A 20,005-nucleotide genomic window follows, 5' to 3' on the forward strand; every position below is an offset into this window, starting at 1 on the left:
ACCATTATAGAACAATAAAACAATGCTACATAAAAATACAATTTTAATGATATACTTGTGCAAAAGTGGTAGACAATCCCTATCCCCGAATCCACATCTTTGCCTCTGTGCCCCCTGATCTGAGTTGCAGACTTGGTGTGTAGTAATGGCTTGATGATAACATGTAGTAGCTTCATAAGAAAAATTAATAAAATAAAAGCATTACAACATGAGATCAAAGGAGTGATGCATGGCTAGTTGATTCATTCAAGTAGAGGCTTGAATGCTATAACTACCTCTACATAACGGACCTTGGAAATACGAAACAAAATCTGCTGGGTCAATTGATTTGGAAACAATGGACAAAGTCCGTTGTTTAAAGAACTGTCTATTATTGCTACAATCATGGTCAAACAACCTCTTCTCTATCCACTACAACTGTCATTACTTTCCACCTGTTCCCCCCCCAATTAGTCCATTATATGGAGGGTTGCAAACTGCAGGGCAGGCACAACACGCAGCTGGGCATGAGTACCATACTACATATTGAATATGTTTCTACGTGCAGCAGTAAACATAAGGGACAGTAAACAGTCAGTCACTCTTGGGAGGGATGTCTGATCCAGTGTGACACAACATTAATGAAGACCATAACTGTCATCAAAGGTTATCTTGTTAAGATATTTCATAACAGTGGGCTCTATAAGATATACACAGTACACAACTTCTTCATTATTTCTGTCTATATACAGTATACAATATACTGTACAATAAACTTCATTTAACAGACCTCCATTTAAGTGACTTAGGAAATACAGAATGAAACCCGCTGGGTCAACAGACTTTATAACAATGGACAAAGTCTGTTAACTGCAGAATTGTTCATTATATTTACGATCACAGCAAAACAATTGCTTCTGTATCCATCACAACTGCCACTGCTGGCCAGGGTTTATTAAATATACTTAAAGACAATCCTAAAGCGCTGCAGATCACTCATTATAAACGTGATATTGAATGTTCTTGCAATGATCGGTCTTTTATACCCAAGTGAGACATGGTGAACACTGCTAAGTTACTGATAACCTACATAACCTCATAAATAAAACAAACCAAAATGAGAGTAATAACTCACTTCCTCCATTGCTTTAAGGAAGTCCCCTTCCTGCTGTTTAGCCTCATATTCTTCTTGTCCTTTTCTTCCCATCTCTGCAAGACGTACTTGAACATTTTCTTTGTGTCGCTTGCCTCTCTCATGGAACTCTATGCTGGGCTTGTTGTCAGCAATCCAACATTTACAAAAGTCACAAAATTTCCGTGGATTTGACTTCCAGTATTCAGACCTGCAGTGTATAAAAATGCTGCATTAATTTCAGCACAATCTGATGCATTTCAAAACACTTGTTGTTCAACTGTCCATATTTTCACTCATCCAAATTCCTGTATTTGGACATCAACCTTTTCAGGGTCGGCGACCCACACCAGTCGATTAACACCCAGGTACCTATTTGCTGCTAAGTGAACAGGACAACAGGTGTAAGGAAATGTGCCAAAATGTTTCCACGAACCGGGAATCAAACCCAGGCCCTCTGTGTGTGAAGCGAAAGCTTTAGCCACCAGGCCACCGGGGTCAAGGCTACTCAACTACTTTTATTTATTTATTTATTTATTTAGAAATTTTAGCATACATACAGAGGTACAAAAAAAATACAGGTAAGAGCAGCATGCCCAAGCCACTTATATGCATAGCATTACGGGCTGGCTTAAAATTAACTTAAGATTAACTAAGCAATGATGAAATCAGTGATAAGACATTATTGTAAACAGATAACTATAAAGCACAAATGAGTATTACAAAGACAGGTCATATGGTTGCATGCATTGCTGTTTATTCAGTAGAATGGAGTATTCTGTTAGGTAGTGTATTTAAAAAAAATAACAAAGTTAGATTGGGTCCTAGGTTTAACATTTATGTGATATAATTGTGAGTAACATTTTGGATATACAATTTATAAGGTTCAGTTATTCAGTATTTATTTGGTTTTGAGTGAGAAAGTGAACTTTGAGAAGAGACTTGAATTTATAAACAGGTAGTGTTTCTTTTATATTTACAGGTAATGAATTCCAGATTTTAGGGCCTTTTATGTGCATTGAGTTTTTGCATAGCGTGAGATGGACACGAGGAACATCAAAGAGTGATCTGTGCCTTGTGTTATGGTCATGTGTTCTGTTGAGGTTGGCAAGGAGATGTTTGAGGGGAGGGTTAATATCAGAGTTAAGTGTTTTATGTATGTAATAAGTGCAATAATAAGTATGGATGTTTTGTATGGTGAGTAGGTTTAGTGTTTTGAATATTGGTGGAGTGTGTTGCCTGTAGTGGAGCAAAGGTCCACTTGGACAAGTGCCAATGTATGCAAAGGTCCGGTTACATATACATGTATGACTAGTTTAGTAAAATAAATCATTTGATATGGAAATAAATATCTGGAGCATTAAAAAACCAAAAACTAGAAGTCATATTTAGACTGAAAAATAATAGTATAATAAATATGAAAATATTAATCAATTTACTTTAATAAACACAAGCTTGGTGAAACAGTTGTCCTCTGTATTATGAAATGTATTTACTACAGGTCAGCCATCACTAATCCAGAATCATTGAGACCTGTAGAGTGCTGGATTAGTGAATTTGCCGGACTACAAAGTGGCTAGGTTAGAATACACTTAATTAACCTATGAACTGAGACTCTTTCTGCTACATCTTCCTCATTTTCATCACTGCTTTCTCCTCCACTGGTTTGCTGCTGTGGATTTACAACCATCTGCACAATTTCTGAGTCAGTATAATGATGAAATCTGAAATTATGCTAGCTGAAATTAGTGCCGGATTACTGATGGAACAGGATAACTGATTGCTGGATTAGTGATGGCTGACCTGTACTGGAATTTATCTGTATTTATTAAAATAAAACATGTTTTATATCCACTCCACATAAATTAGGAACAACCAGAATGAGGAAATTTTTTAATCAATTTGATTAAACATTGATGTGAAGAATTTGATCACAACACAATTCAATACTAAATACCCCACCAACGTACTTAGTCATAAAAGAGGTGGACACAGCGAATTAAAATCAAACTTGCTAACAAGAAAATGAGAAAACCTGAAATTATACCTTGCACAAATTCAAATGAAATTCAAAGTTGCACCAGGGTCACCAGAATTCCCAGCCCATTCAGTGTATGCATTCCATTCAGATAGAATAATGTATTAATCCCGCTCTTGTGTACCACCTGATCCTGAACATGGTAACAGCTGTTATTTAACTAAGCTTTCTCCTGAAGCCCGCAGTCCAACTAGAACACTCAGAAGGTCCAGATTTGGTCTGCGGGCCGCCAACTGAGTAGCCCTGCTCTAGGTAAACACTTGCAGAAATTTTTTTTTTTATATATATTTTTTTTTTACTGCTTGGCTCACCTCAAATGTTATTCACAAGACTTATTAAAGCCATATAGCATGACCTAATAGAATATTCAGTTTTCTTGTATTCATTGTAACTCATCTAATGACATATGTACTGTTACTGCCTTATTAATCTTAAGTTAGTTTTAAGATTGCCCAAAATCCTCTGCATATAAAGGTGCTTTTGGCATGTACACCCAGCTATTATATTCCTTTGTAAAACATGTATCATGTCAAAATATTTTTCTTTTATTAACACACTGGCCTTCTCTCACCAAGGCAGGGTGGCCCGAAAAAGAAAAACTTTCATCATCATTCACTCCATCACTGTCTTGCCAGAGGCAAAGTGCAGACACTGTACAGTACTTCCCATCTCCAGGACTCAAATCCGGCCTGCCAATTTCCCTGACTCCCTTCGTAAATGTTACCTTGCTCACATTCCAACAGCACATCGAGTCCTAAAAAGCATTTGCCTCTATTCACTCCTATCTAACACACTCATGCATGCTTGCTGGAAGTCAAAGCCTATTGGACACAAAACCTCCTGTACTCCCCTTCCTTCAACCTTTCCTAGGCCTATGCCTACCCTGCTTTCCCTCCACTACAGATTTATACACTCTTGAAGTCATTCTATTTTGTTTCATCCTCTCTACATGTCTGAACCACTTCAACAACCCCTCCTCAGCCCTCTTGGTAATCCCGCGCCTCCTCCTAATTTCCAAACTACGAATTCTCTGCATTATATTCACACCACATATTGCCTTCAGACACGACATCCCCACTGCCTCCAGCCTTCTCCTTGTTGTAACATTCACCACCCGTGCTTCACACCCATATCAGAGCACTGGTATAACTATACTGTCACACTTTCCCCTCTTTGCTTCCATGGACAAAGTTTTTTGTCTCCACAGACCCCTCAGTGCACCACTCACCTTTTTCCCCTCATCAATTCTATGATTCACCTCATCTTTCATACACCCATCTGCTGACACATCCACTCCTAAATATGTATCTGAATACATTCACCTCCTCACCCGCAATCTTATATCCAATCTTTCGTCACCTAATTTTTTTGTCCTCATCACCTTACTCCTTCCTATATTCACTTTTAATTATCAACACTAACCAATTCTTTCATGGATTAATACTCTTCAAAACATGGAAATAAGTCATACGGTTCAATTATATTGTGTCCTTACTGGCTAAATTCCACTGTTAGATTCGTGAAATAGTAATGAATTTGGAATAAGGCATCTTCCTGGTAATTTCATACCCTGGTGGAGGAACAACAGTTCCTGGTGTCATTGTTAACTTATGCTAGGTAGACAGCATATCCCTATGATGCACTGTGTGGTCCCACCTAGTCTTAGATTTTTTCTTCAAAGGCAAGAGGAAGTTGTAATAAGAGTCAAAACGTTGAGAGGTCAAAAACATTGGCATGGGATGTCTTGTAAAGGACCTCAATGGAAATAAGTCACCTTGTCTGATTTTTTGGGTTATCCCAGGTTCTCTACACATATGCTGCTATGTATGATAACCTATGTAACTGTATTTGTGTATACCTGAATAAACTTACTAGTAAGGCACTAAAAATTGTACATGGTAAAATGTTGGACACAGTCATCACCTGCATACTAGCATGGTGGACATAGTCATCACCTGCATACTAGCATGGTGGGCAGTCATCACCTGCATGCTAACATGGTAGGCACAGTCATCACCTGCATACTAGCATGGACGACAGTCATCACCTGCATACTAGCATGTTGGACACAGTCATCACCTGCATACTAGCATGTTGGACACAGTCATCATCTGCATACTAGCATGTTGGACACAGTCATCACCTGCATACTAGCATGGTGGACACAGTCATCACCTGCATACTAGCATGGTGGGCACAGTCATCACCTGCATGCTAACATGGTAGGCACAGTCATCACCTGCATACTAGCATGGACGACAGTCATCACCTGCATACTAGCATGTTGGACACAGTCATCACCTGCATACTAGCATGTTGGACACAGTCATCATCTGCATACTAGCATGTTGGACACAGTCATCACCTGCATACTAGCATGGATGACACAGTCATCACCTGCATACTAGCATGTTGGACACAGTCATCACCTGCATACTAGCATGTTGGACAGTCATCACCTGCATACTAGCATGTTGGACATAGTCATCACCTGCATACTAGCATGTTGGACACAGTCATCACCTGCATACTAGCATGCTGGACACAGTCATCACCTACATACTAGCATGTTGGATATAGTCATCACCTACATACTAGCATGTTGGACAGTCATCACCTACATACTAGCATGTTGGACATAGTCATCACCTGCATACTAGCATGTTGGACACAGTCATCACCTGCATACCAGCATGTTGAACATAGTCATCACCTGCATACTAGCATGTTGGACACAGTCATCACCTGCATACTAGCATGGTGGATAGAGTTAAAAATTAATTTTAATTTAAACACAATGCATATGTAGTGTTATATAGTGAACCATCAGTTTAATGGACTTTGGAAATATTGAACAAAATCCGGTGGAACAACTGATTTGTATACACCGAACAAAGTCCTTTGGTTGCAGAATTGTCCATCATTATTAATATCACAGAAAAGCAATTATTATTATAATCAAAAAGAAGCGCTAAGCCACAAGGGCTATACAGCCCAGAAAAGCAATATCATTCAGATTTAGTGCACAACTAGAATTACTGGACAGTCTTTACCTTATTAATCCATTAAATCAAGGTTTCACTGCATAACTACTTTAAATCTTCTAAAGTCTCTTACATTTTTTAAGGATAACGCCGTTTAAAATTTCTTGAGATGCTGTTGATGCCGTTGACACCACTAGAAGACTAGTATGGTATAATACATGTATCGCAGCCTTGTCACAGGTGACTCAGCAAATCAAAAGAAAGTTAAGATTACAACAGTATCCTCTGTTTGACGGCAGGGTCATGGAGGTCCTAGGGAAGGTTGAGGAGAGCTGTTGGAGTGTGGTTACTGTAGTGGTAGGGTGGTCACAGTGGTGACATGATGGTGGCAGAGCGGTCACAGTGGTGGTAGGGTGTCACAGTGGTGACAGGGTGGTCAAGTGGTGGCAGGGTGGTCGCAGTGGTGGCAGGGTGGTCACAGTGGTGGCAGGGTGATCACAGTGGTGGCAGGGTGGTCACAGTGGTGGCAGAGTGATCACAGTGGTGGCAAGGGTCACAGTGGTGATGGTTGCAAGTAGGTTCATATAGTTGACAACACTTGTAGTAACACAGCAAGTTGTCTGTGAGGTGCAGCACACTAGCAGTGTTGTCACTGGTGTTACTGCCTGCTCAACATTGTCTGCTCAATGCTGCCTGCTTAACGCTGCCTGCTCAACGCTTCCTGCTTAACGTTGCCTGCTTAACGTTGCCTGCTCAACACTGTCTGCTTAATGTTGCCTGCTCAATGCTTCCTGCTTAATGTTGCCTGCTCAACGCTTCCTGCTTAACGTTGCCTGCTTAACATTGCCTGCTCAACGCTTCCTGCTTAACGTTGCCTGCTCAACGCTTCCTGCTTAACGTTGCCTGCTCAATGCTTCCTGCTTAATGTTGCCTGCTCACCGCTGCCTGTTCAATGCTTCCTGCTAAACGTTGCCTGCTCAACGCTGTCTGCTTAATGTTGCCTGCTCAACGCTTCCTGCTTAACGTTGCCTGCTCAACGCTTCCTGTTCAACGATGCCTGCTCAACGCTGTCTGCTTAACGTTGCCTGCTCAACGCTGTCTGCTTAACGTTGCCTGCTCAACGCTGTCTGCTTAACGTTGCCTGCTCAACACTGCCTGCTTAACGTTGCCTGCTCAACATTGCCTGCTCAACGCTGTCTGCTTAACGTTGCCTGCTCAACATTGCCTGCTCAACGCTGCCTGTTCAACGCTTCCTGCTCAACGTTGCCTGCTCAACGCTTCCTGCTTAACGTTGCCTGCTCAATGCTGCCTGCTTAACGTTGCCTGCTCAACGCTGCCTGCTTAACGTTGCCTGCTCAACGCTGCCTGCTTAACGTTGCCTGCTCAACACTGTCTGCTTAACGTTGCCTGCTCAACGCTGTCTGCTTAACGTTGCCTGCTCAACGCTGTCTGCTTAACGTTGCCTGCTCAGCGCTGTCTGCTTAACGTTGCCTGCTCAGCGCTGTCTGCTTAACGTTGCCTGCTCAGCGCTGTCTGCTTAGCGTTGCCTGCTCACTGCTGTGTGCTTAACGTTGCCTGCTCAACGCTGTCTGCTTAACACTGCCTGCTCAGCGCTGTCTGCTTAGTGTTGCCTGCTCAGCGCTGTCTGCTTAGCGTTGCCTGCTCAACGCTGTCTGCTTAGCGTTGCCTGCTCAGCGCTGTCTGCTTAGCGTTGCCTGCTCAGCGCTGTCTGCTTAGCGTTGCCTGCTCAGCGCTGTCTGCTTAGCGTTGCCTGCTCAGCGCTGTCTGTTTAGCATTGCCTGCTCAGCGCTGTCTGCTTAGCGTTGCCTGCTCAGCGCTGTCTGCTTAGCGTTGCCTGCTCAGCGGTCTGCTTAGCGTTGCCTGCTCAGCGCTGTCTGTTTAGCGTTGCCTGCTCAGCGCTGTCTGCTTAGCGTTGCCTGCTCAGCGCTGTCTGCTTAGCGTTGCCTGCTCAGCGCTGTCTGCTTAGCATAGCCTGCTCAGCGCTGTCTGCTTAGCGTTGCCTGCTCAGCGCTGTCTGCTTAGCGTTGCCTGCTCAGCGCTGTCTGTTTAGCGTTGCCTGCTCAGCGCTGTCTGTTTAGCGTTGCCTGCTCAGCGCTGTCTGCTTAGCGTTGCCTGCTCAGCGCTGTCTGCTTAGCGTTGCCTGCTCAGCGCTGTCTGTTTAGCGTTGCCTGCTCAGCGCTGTCTGCTTAGCGTTGCCTGCTCAGCACTGTCTGCTTAGCGTTGCCTACTCAGCGCTGTCTGTTTAGCGTTGCCTGCTCAGCGCTGTCTGCTTAGCGTTGCCTGCTCAGCGCTGTCTGCTTAGCGTTGCCTGCTCAGCGCTGTCTGCTTAGCGTTGCCTGCTCAGCGCTGTCTGCTTAGCGTTGCCTGCTCAGCGCTGTCTGATCACTAATATAACTGCCACTGAGACAACTTTGTTTACAAACAATGATAGTTGTTCACTTGATCAACATTTATATTACTCACAACCAATCAATAATATACACACTAATAAACTTTATTTATTAGTTGAACATATAATAATACAGAGAAGAGTGGCTGTTGCATTTTATTATATATTACAAATAAATCTCGTATGATCAATGGTACTATTTTGACAGTGTTCCATTATTTTGTCTTACTTAATTGGAGGATATTTTTATGTTAATGATATTGAATTATATTAGCGGTAAATTTTTTGTTGGATAGGTTAAGTGAGCGTGTATAGAATGGTATGTATAATAGGTGATTTAGGTTGTGGAGTGGGTGATGTAGGTGTTTTATAAGAGGTTGTTGTAGTGGGTGGGATGCGAGATAAAAATGCGTGCGCCTGCGCAGTGGTAGTTGTATTGTTTGGTTTGATCGATGTGGTGGTGAGGCCAGCCTCTGACACTACCACTTATTATCCTCATTTGATGCCACACAGCTCACTCTCTGTACCCAATGATGGCATCCCAAGATGGTAGGTACACCTGGGAGCAGCTGACACCTGCTCTAACACCCACACCAACACCCACAACACTAGTAAATAATGGTAATAGTGGCGGAGGCTCCACACTCCCGCTGACTCCCACACAAATTATCTCAAACAATGTGATAATAACAAAGAGTTTAGCGGTAAATGAGGGAGATAGCACATGGTGTGTGTGCTGCCACCATCACATAGACAAGGTTAAACACTGGATTAGTAGCTTAGTGTGGTGGGTCAGCCCAGGATAAGTGTGTGAGGGGCAGTGTTGAACCCCATGGCTGACGCTGCCCTCACTCAGTATATTATAATTTACACTCTCGTCTACACAACTGTTAACTCTGATATAAGTTACTTGCCTTCACAACTACTGAGGCACAATATTAACTACTATTACCAACAGCTGACATTTTATGATGACTTAACCTAGCACCATTATAACTGCTCAATAAGTTTTAAATATTACTACCTTAAGATCCTCTTGCCGTGCGGTGTGACCCATACGGGTTTATCATGCTTGTTTCAATCTGATAATTAGGATCCTGTGGCTAGTGTTTTATCATAGTTGTGGCCAGTAATTACTCTGACACTATACTGGATTTCTTAACTATAGTTACCCCCTCCAGGTAACTGCCTTTATGCAAGTGAAGGGCTCTTGATCCAAGTACTGATACATGGCCTCCCTTTTCTTGGCTCAAACCTGATTGCCTGCTGTTTCCCAAATGTTGGATGACCCCCCCTACAGGTTTAGCACTTCTTCCACGAGTATAAGATTAGGTCAGAAAATAAAATTTTTGTTTTTGACTTGACGGATTAGCCACCCGGGGTAAGATAATATAACCCGATAAAGTCTGTACGTCATCAGAGACTGTCTTCCATTGGGGTCCATGAATGTTCTCTTCTAGGATGTGACCCCCAACAGTTAGCGAACACCCAGGTACCTATACACAACCCGCACATAAAAGAGAGAAGCTTACGATGACGGTTCAGTCCGACTTGGACCATTTACAAAGTCACACTGTTACCCAGGTACCTATTTATTGCTAGGTTAACAGGGGCAGCAGATGTAAAGAAACGTGCTGAATATTTCACCTGTGTTGGAGAGCGATCCTGGACTCTCAGTGTGAGAGCTGACGATGCTACCAGTCGAGCCATCAGCACCCACACAAGCACTAATAATAAAATTCTCTACAGTAGCACTAATTTTGTTCAACATAGTTTTCCACTTATTTTTTTGTAATGCTAGTTACAGATAAGTGGGGCAATAAACTTCATTAGCATATATAGTTGGTATATGATGTATAGCTACTTTGTACCACATTGGTTTAGCTCATAACAGAAAGGACCCAAGTTCAATTCTAGGTGGGATGAGAAACATTGGCAAATCTCCTAATACCTGTTCATTTAACCCTTTGGGGTTTCGGCCGTACTAGTACGGTTTACGTCCCTAAATTCTAGCGCCCTCAAATCTAGTGAGAGAAAGCTGGTAGGCTTATATATGAAAGAATGCGTCTTGTGTGGTCAGTGTGCACAGTATAAAAAAATCCTGCAGCAAACAGTGCGTAATGAGAAAAAAAACTTTGACAGTGTTTTTGGATTAAAACAGCGACTTTGCACTGTATTTTCGTATGGTATTTATTGTTGTATTCTAGTTTACTTGGTCTCATTTTATAGAATGGAAGACATATTACAGAAATTGAGATGATTTTGACTGGTTTTACAATGAAAAGTACCTTGAAATTGAGCTCAAAGTAGCAGAAACGTTCGATTTTTACCAAAGTTCAAAAGTAAACAAATCATGCCAAGCGTCCAATACACATCAACTGGTGAGTCCAATATTCTTTCATAAGTACGCTGATATTATTTATACCATTTCTACACTAATGCACTAGTCTGCATAACAGTAAATCTTCTATTTTTTGTAAGAATAAAAATTCAAAGTGGAAAGCCAAAGAAATATAAGAGGGGCATGGGGATGTGACTAGCGAACAGAAAACGTGTTATTTTAGTGCCAGGAATGTCTTTCTTGTTTATGCTGGACCCTATTTGGAAATTGGCATCTTTTGAAATTTGTGTGAAATTGGCAAAATTGCTAAATTCTGACCACCTTATTGGATAGTTGAAATTCAATTCAATTCAAGTTTATTCTCTATAAGGGTTACAATGTGGGGTTTACAGGTTTTGGGTATTGTGTGGCTTACATGTTATAAAATACTAATTACAGAGGGGGCCACTAGGACACCTAGCATGGCTAGGTATTTCGGGCAGACTTAGATTAATTCTTAACATTAAATCCTTACAGAGAGATTAAGGCTAAGTGACTACATCATAATTTGTGAGTTTAGCATTGTGAATGCTTTTGTTTTGGCACAATACAAGGTGTCTATATTGGAGTATCATAGGCAAACTTATGACTAGTTAGGATTTATTATTTTAAGATTAAGATTAGTATTTCTGGGTTTATAGTCAGTGGGTGAGTGAGTGTAATTGCGAACCACCAGCTGGTTATCATGTAGTTAGTTGTCGGGGTGGATCAGGGAGATAAGATGTTTTCTAACTGTAGTTTTGAAAGTGATGAGTGTGTCTGCAGTTCTAGAGTTTTCAGGTAGGGTGTTCCAGATTTTAGGTCCTTTGAAATACATTGTATTTTTGTTAAGGTTTAGTCGAACACGGGGAATGTCATAGAGATGTTTGTGTCTGGTGTTATGCCTGTGGATCCTGTCACAACTATCAAGAAAGCATTTTAGGTCAAGGTTAATATTGGAATTTAAGGTCCTGTAGATATAGATTGCACAGTAGTAAGTGTGGATGTTCTGAACAGGGAGTAAGTTTAGATCAATGAAGAGTGGGGGGGGGTGTGTTTCCAGGGATGGGATTTAGTGATTATTCTTACTGCAGCTTTTTGTTGGGTTATTATTGGCTTAAGGTGTGTTGCTGCAGTTGAACCCCAAGCACAGATAGCATAGGTGAGGTATGGATATATAAGTGAATGGTATAGTGTGAGAAGGGCAGTTTGCGGTACGTAGTATCGTATCTTAGAGAGGATCCCCACCGTTTTGGATACTTTTATTGTTATGTGTTGGATATGGGTGCTGAAATTTAGGTTATTGTTGAGGTATAGGCCAAGGAATTTGCCCTCATTATGCCTGGTAATTAGAGTGTTGTTGATCTTAATGTTAATTTGCGCAACTCCTGCTCTGCTACCAAACATAATGTAGTAGGTTTTGTCAACGTTAAGCGTAAGTTTATTGGCTGTCATCCAAGTCGATATTTTGAGCAGCTCCTCGTTAACAATAGTGTTGAGGGTGGCAAGATTAGGGTGAAAGATGACATAAGTCGTGTCGTCAGCAAAGAGAATGGGGTTCAGGTGTCGAGATACGTTTGGAAGATCATTGATGTATATGAGGAAGAGCAGGGGACCAAGGACACTTCCCTGCAGAACTCCAGTATCAAGTGGCTGTGTTGTTGATGCTGTCTTTAATGGTGACATACCGATACCTATTAGTAAGGTAAGATTTGAAATATGCAAGCGCATGGCCTCTTATACCATAATGGTCAAGTTTGTGGAGTAGGATGCTGTGGTCTACTGTGTCAAAAGCTTTTCTTAGGTCAATAAAAATTCCTAGTGGATATTCCTTATTTTCCAATGCTGTGTAAAGCAGATCTAGCATTTTTATAATTGCATCGTTAGTGCTTTTATTTTTCCAGAATCCAAATTGGCAGGGGTTGAGTATGTTTTGTGACGTTATAAATGAATATAGTCTCCTGTGCATGAGTTTCTCAAAGATTTTGGATAGCAATGGTAAGTTTGATATTGGCCTATAGTTGTTTAAATCTGTAGGGTCACCACCTTTATGTATTGGTGTAACCCTTGCCGTCTTGAGTAGTTTCGGGAAGGTGCTAGCTTCTAGTGACTTGTTAAAAAGCAATGAGATAGTATGCGAGAGGACATGGGCCACTCTCTTGTACAATAATGGTGGGACATGAGAGAGATTCCCTGAGTTATTTTTAAGTGACTTTATAATCTCGGTGACTTCCGTGGGCTCAGTTGGAGCAAGATAGAAGGAATTTGGGAAATTCCCATCTAGGTAGTCCCCGGCATGGGGATTGGTAAGTGGGATTTTATTGGCGAGATTAGAACCTATGGTTGAGAAGAAGTCGTTTATCTTGTTAGCTGTGTCGGTGGGTTGCAGTGGTGTTTCATTAGGTTTAGTTAGGACAATATTCTTGTTTTTTTTCAGTTTGTGGGTCCCTAGAATCTGAGAGAGTGTTTTCCAGGTCTTTTTTATATCTCCTCTTGTGTCAGTGAATCTGCTGGAGTAGTATAGTTGTTTGGCTTTCTTTATTACTTTGGTGAGGACTGATGAATAGTGCTTAAGAATATCTTTGTGTATTAAGCCCTGTCTATATTGCTTTTCATATTGGTGTTTCTTATCAATGGATTTCAGAATGGTGCTGGTTAGCCATGGGCAACCAAGCCGTTTATTTGTGATCTGTTTCGTTTTTATAGGACAATGTTTGTTGTATAGTCTAAGTAGTTTGTTAAGAAAAATGTCTGTCCAGTCGTCAATACCATTGGCCTTGGAGAATTCTGTAGGCCAGTCAACAGTCTCTAGGTTAGCTGTGAACTTCCTTATTGAGGCCTCATCATGGAGTCTAAATGAGACTTTGTTGTATTCAAGTGGTGGTTTACTAATGTTTGTCAAGAGGAAGGTAGGGTAGTGGTCTGTAGTGCTATCTGTGATTATCCCTGATTTAAGGGGGGCTAGTATATTGGTCCATATGTGGTCTATTATGGTTGCACTTGTTTCAGTGAGCCTGGTTGGTTTAGTTATTGTTGGTATGAGAAGTGTGTTGTTCATATTGTTGATGAAATCAGTTACAGGCTGATCATCTAGTAGGCCAAGGTTGATGTTGAAGTCTCCAGCTAAGAGAAGGAGGTGCTTATTCATTTGTCTGTTTGTTATTAGTGCCTTTAATTTCTCACTGAAGTTTGGGATGTTAGTGTGGGGTATCCGGTAAATGGCACTGATTGTTATAGGCGTCTTAAGGTTTTTTACAGTAAAATTAGCAAAAATGTATTTTCCATATTCATCACTAAAGCAATTGGTGCTGATACAAGATAATTGGTTAGAGTAATAGATTGCAATACCACCCTCAACTTGGTATGGTCTGCAGTTGTGGATTGCTGTGTATCCTGGTAGAGGGTAGGTATCTATTGTGTCCTGTTTTAGCCAGGTCTCGGTAAGAATAATGCAGGAGAAGGGTGTCTTTAGTGATTCAAGGAGTGCCAGGAGGTCATCATAGTGTTTGCTTAAGGACCTGATGTTGTAGTTAAGTACTGATAGACTTTTATCATTGTTTAGGATAGTGCTGGCTTGTGATGCTGTGTAGTAAAGGCAGTTACTTTCCAATAGGTTTTGATTGTGTGTCAGATTATGTAGGTTTAGATCAGGGTCAACATGATCAATCATCTTCTAGGTTTAAATTATGGTTATTTATATCCTGAGTTGTGTGTTGAGTTTTAGTACTGATATCTGTAGTGGTGGGAAGTTTGGACAAGTATATAGCTATAGCATTTTGGTCATGTAGAGTATAGTCACTAATACACATAATGAAGTTGGTGTTGTCTATGTGTTGTGCTGGAATGAGCTAAAGTACAACTAGGTATAAACTAATAATATAAAAATACAAATTAAAAATAGCACAAGACTCTCACTTGTAATTGCACTAAGGTCTAATGTAATGACTTTGGTATAGTCTATGTATTGACTTAGAGTGAGCAAGAGTACAACTAGGTTTAATATAATAATGTAGAAATACAAATTAAAAATAGTACCAGGTTCTCACTAGTAATTACACTATGGTCTAATATAATGACTTTGGTACTGACTATGTATTGAGCTAGAATGAGCTATAGTACAACTGAGTTTATAAAAAAGGCACAAGACTCTCAGTTGTAATTGCACTAAGGTGTTGTATAAGTTGTTTACAAGAATTAGAGTATAACTAGATTTAAATTGACAAGATAAAATATACAAGTTAAGGTAGCAAAAGAATAAAAAAAGTAGAAATATATATATATATATATATATATATATATATATATATATATATATATATATATATATATATATATATATATATATATATATATATATATATATATATATATATATATATATATATATATATATATATATATATATATATATATATATATATATATATATATATATATATATATATATATATATATATATATATATATATATATATATATGGTGTGGTAGGTAAGTTTGGGGTGCCAGGTGTAAATGATAATGGGAGCCCTTTGATTGAACTTTGTATAGAAAGGGGTTTAGTTATAGGTAATACATATTTTAAGAAAAAGAGGATAAATAAGTATACACGATATGATGTAGGGCGAAATGACAGTAGTTTGTTGGATTATGTATTGGTAGATAAAAGACTGTTGAGTAGACTTCAGGATGTACATGTTTATAGAGGGGCCACAGATATATCAGATCACTTTCTAGTTGTAGCTACACTGAGAGTAAAAGGTAGATGGGATACAAGGAGAATAGAAGCATCAGGAAAGAGAGAGGTGAAGGTTTATAAACTAAAAGAGGAGGCAGTTAGGGTAAGATATAAACAGCTATTGGAGGATAGATGGGCTAATGAGAGCATAGGCAATGGGGTCGAAGAGGTATGGGGTAGGTTTAAAAATGTAGTGTTAGAGTGTTCAGCAGAAGTTTGTGGTTACAGGAAAGTGGGTGCAGGAGGGAAGAGGAGCGATTGGTGGAATGATGATGTAAAGAGAGTAGTAAGGGAGAAAAAGTTAGCATATGAGAAGTTTTTACAAAGTAGAAGTGATGCAAGGAGGGAAGAGTATATGGAGAAAAAGAGAGAGGTTAAGAGAGTGGTGAAGCAATGTAAAAAGAGAGCAAATGAGAGAGTGGGTGAGATGTTATCAACAAATTTTGTTGAAAATAAGAAAAAGTTTTGGAGTGAGATTAACAAGTTAAGAAAGCCTAGAGAACAAATTGATTTGTCAGTTAAAAATAGGAGAGGAGAGTTATTAAATGGAGAGTTAGAGGTATTGGGAAGATGGAAGGAATATTTTGAGGAATTGTTAAATGTTGATGAAGATAGGGAAGCTGTGATTTCGTGTATAGGGCAAGGAGGAATAACATCTTGTAGGAGTGAGGAAGAGCCAGTTGTGAGTGTGGGGGAAGTTCGTGAGGCAGTAGGTAAAATGAAAGGGGGTAAGGCAGCCGGGATTGATGGGATAAAGATAGAAATGTTAAAAGCAGGTGGGGATATAGTTTTGGAGTGGTTGGTGCAATTATTTAATAAATGTATGGAAGAGGGTAAGGTACCTAGGGATTGGCAGAGAGCATGCATAGTTCCTTTGTATAAAGGCAAAGGGGATAAAAGAGAGTGCAAAAATTATAGGGGGATAAGTCTGTTGAGTGTACCTGGTAAAGTGTATGGTAGAGTTATAATTGAAAGAATTAAGAGTAAGACGGAGAATAGGATAGCAGATGAACAAGGAGGCTTTAGGAAAGGTAGGGGGTGTGTGGACCAGGTGTTTACAGTGAAACATATAAGTGAACAGTATTTAGATAAGGCTAAAGAGGTCTTTGTGGCATTTATGGATTTGGAAAAGGCGTATGACAGGGTGGATAGGGGGGCAATGTGGCAGATGTTGCAAGTGTATGGTGTAGGAGGTAGGTTACTGAAAGCAGTGAAGAGTTTTTACGAGGATAGTGAGGCTCAAGTTAGAGTATGTAGGAAAGAGGGAAATTTTTTTCCCAGTAAAAGTAGGCCTTAGACAAGGATGTGTGATGTCACCGTGGTTGTTTAATATATTTATAGATGGGGTTGTAAGAGAAGTAAATGCGAGGGTCTTGGCAAGAGGCGTGGAGTTAAAAGATAAAGAATCACACACAAAGTGGGAGTTGTCACAGCTGCTCTTTGCTGATGACACTGTGCTCTTGGGAGATTCTGAAGAGAAGTTGCAGAGATTGGTGGATGAATTTGGTAGGGTGTGCAAAAGAAGAAAATTGAAAGTGAATACAGGAAAGAGTAAGGTTATGAGGATAAAAAGATTAGGTGATGAAAGATTGAATATCAGATTGGAGGGAGAGAGTATGGAGGAGGTGAACGTATTCAGATATTTGGGAGTGGACGTGTCAGCGGATGGGTCTATGAAAGATGAGGTGAATCATAGAATTGATGAGGGAAAAAGAGTGAGTGGTGCACTTAGGAGTCTGTGGAGACAAAGAACTTTGTCCTTGGAGGCAAAGAGGGGAATGTATGAGAGTATAGTTTTACCAACGCTCTTATATGGGTGTGAAGCGTGGGTGATGAATGTTGCAGCGAGGAGAAGGCTGGAGGCAGTGGAGATGTCATGTCTGAGGGCAATGTGTGGTGTGAATATAATGCAGAGAATTCGTAGTTTGGAAGTTAGGAGGAGGTGCGGGATTACCAAAACTGTTGTCCAGAGGGCTGAGGAAGGGTTGTTGAGGTGGTTCGGACATGTAGAGAGAATGGAGCGAAACAGAATGACTTCAAGAGTGTATCAGTCTGTAGTGGAAGGAAGGCGGGGTAGGGGTCGGCCTAGGAAAGGTTGGAGGGAGGGGGTAAAGGAGGTTTTGTGTGCGAGGGGCTTGGACTTCCAGCAGGCATGCGTGAGCGTGTTTGATAGGAGTGAATGGAGACAAATGGTTTTTAATACTTGACGTGCTGTTGGAGTGTGAGCAAAGTAACATTTATGAAGGGATTCAGGGAAACCGGCAGGCCGGACTTGAGTCCTGGAGATGGGAAGTACAGTGCCTGCACTCTGAAGGAGGGGTGTTAATGTTGCAGTTTAAAAACTGTAGTGTAAAGCACCCTTCTGGCAAGACAGTGATGGAGTGAATGATGGTGAAAGTTTTTCTTTTTCGGGCCACCCTGCCTTGGTGGGAATCGGCCGGTGTGATAATAAAATAAAAAAATAAATATATATATATATATATATATATATATATATATATATATATATATATATATATATATATATATATGTATATATATATATATATATATATATATATATATATATATATATATATATATATATATATATATATATATATATATACGTATATATATATATATATATATACGTATATATATATATATATATATATATATATATATATAAATATATAGATATATATATATATATAGATATATACATATATATATATATACATATATACATATATATATATATATATATATACATATACATATATATATATATATATATATATATACATATATATATATATATATATATATATATATATACATATATATATACATATATATATATATATATATATATATATATATATATATATATATATATATATATATATATATATATATATATATATATATATATATATATATATATATATATATATATATATATATATATATATATATATATATATATATATATATATATATATATATATATATATATATATATATATATATATATATATATATATATATATATATATATATATATATATATATATATATATATATATATATATATATATATATATATATATATATATATATATATATATATATATATTATATATATGTATATATATATATATATATATATATATATATATATATATATATATATATATATATATATATATATATATATATATATATATATATATATATATATATATATATATATATATATATATATATATGAGGTAGTTGGTACTAGTTAGCAAAAGATAGTTAAGGGCCTTGAACAATAATATAATTGAAATATACACTAATTGCACACACAATATAGTCACTAAGATATGAAAACAATCTTAGAGTAGGACTTATAATATAAACTTATAATATAAAAATACAAATTGAAATGGTACTTGCAATTGCACTAGGGTCTGGTATATGTTGTTGACAAGATCAAGAGTATAACTAGATTTAAATTGACAAAATAAAATTCACAATTAAAGTACCAAAAGAATAATAGTAAAAAATAACAATGGTAATGTCTTGGTTATAATATGATAGTAAGATGGTAGACAGGTACACAGGTACAAAGGATAATATAAAGGTTGGAGTTGAATATACAAACTTGAAAATTTGGTATTAAAACAGATAAAGGTAATTAGACAAGTAATGGTTATTAAATGTCAAAAATGTTGAGAGTAAAATCATAGTAAAAATGGTAATTATTAATTTTAGTAAGTAATATCAATTGATAGTATTTAAAAAAATATGAGGTAGTAATATGGACAGAGAAAGTATCAATTCAGCTAATGTTTAAGCAAACAACAGTAAATAAGAAAATTACATAAGGTGACTTATGCTTACTAGTAAAATCACAAAATGAGGTAGTTGATTATTTAATTACTAAGAGATTGTACAATGAAATTTGAACAATAATGGAGCAAAACATACACTACACTACGTAGGCTTTTAGGTTGGACATTGTTTAGTTATTCTCTGTAAGATTAGTATCCCTGAGAAATCGTGATAGATCATTCTCGTTCATGATTGTGTACAGTTGACCTACATTTGTTTTCCTAACTAGAATTTTCCCATCCCGTGTGAAGCATTGGTGTATTGTGTCATTATTCTCCCGCTTAAGTTTTCTGACTCTATACAGGAGGTTCTGACGTTTTTTGGTAAGACACTCGTTTATGTATACCTCTTTCTTTACTTTAATAGATGCAATAATTAAGTCTTTTTTCCTGTCATGTGAGTGGAATCTAAGCATAACACTTTTTCTACTATGGGATCCTAGTAACCTGGCTTCTTTTATTTCTGACTCTGGTACTGTAACTTTTGTTTGGTCCTTTATGATC

General features: G+C 38.5%; 2 protein-coding genes across 5 annotated transcripts in view; one reads left to right on the plus strand and one right to left on the minus strand.

Annotated features, from left to right (window-relative positions):
- The window catches only part of LOC128705357 (WW domain-binding protein 4), a 53,837-nt gene extending 45,717 nt beyond the window's left edge, over nt 1-8,120 (minus strand). Inside the window, exons 1-2 of the mRNA XM_070099932.1 lie at nt 6,267-8,120; nt 1,115-1,322 (exon numbers count right to left, since the gene is read on the minus strand). Coding sequence (XP_069956033.1) covers nt 1,115-1,322; nt 6,267-6,268 — 210 coding nt within the window. The 5' untranslated portion in view covers nt 6,269-8,120. The remainder of the gene's footprint in view (nt 1-1,114; nt 1,323-6,266) is intronic.
- An 843-nt stretch (nt 8,121-8,963) lies between these two features.
- The window catches only part of LOC128703005 (MBT domain-containing protein 1), a 275,010-nt gene continuing 263,968 nt past the window's right edge, over nt 8,964-20,005 (plus strand). For 3 of the 4 annotated variants that reach the window (XM_070099937.1, XM_070099938.1, XM_070099940.1), the window contains exon 1: nt 8,964-9,092. In XM_070099937.1, the coding sequence (XP_069956038.1) occupies nt 9,074-9,092 (19 nt within the window). In that variant the 5' untranslated portion in view covers nt 8,964-9,073. The remainder of the gene's footprint in view (nt 9,093-20,005) is intronic. The other variant, XM_070099939.1, reaches the window with a different exon arrangement.

The sequence above is a fragment of the Cherax quadricarinatus genome, chromosome 70 (assembly GCF_038502225.1).
Source record: "Cherax quadricarinatus isolate ZL_2023a chromosome 70, ASM3850222v1, whole genome shotgun sequence".
NCBI classification, from domain to species: domain Eukaryota; kingdom Metazoa; phylum Arthropoda; class Malacostraca; order Decapoda; family Parastacidae; genus Cherax; species Cherax quadricarinatus.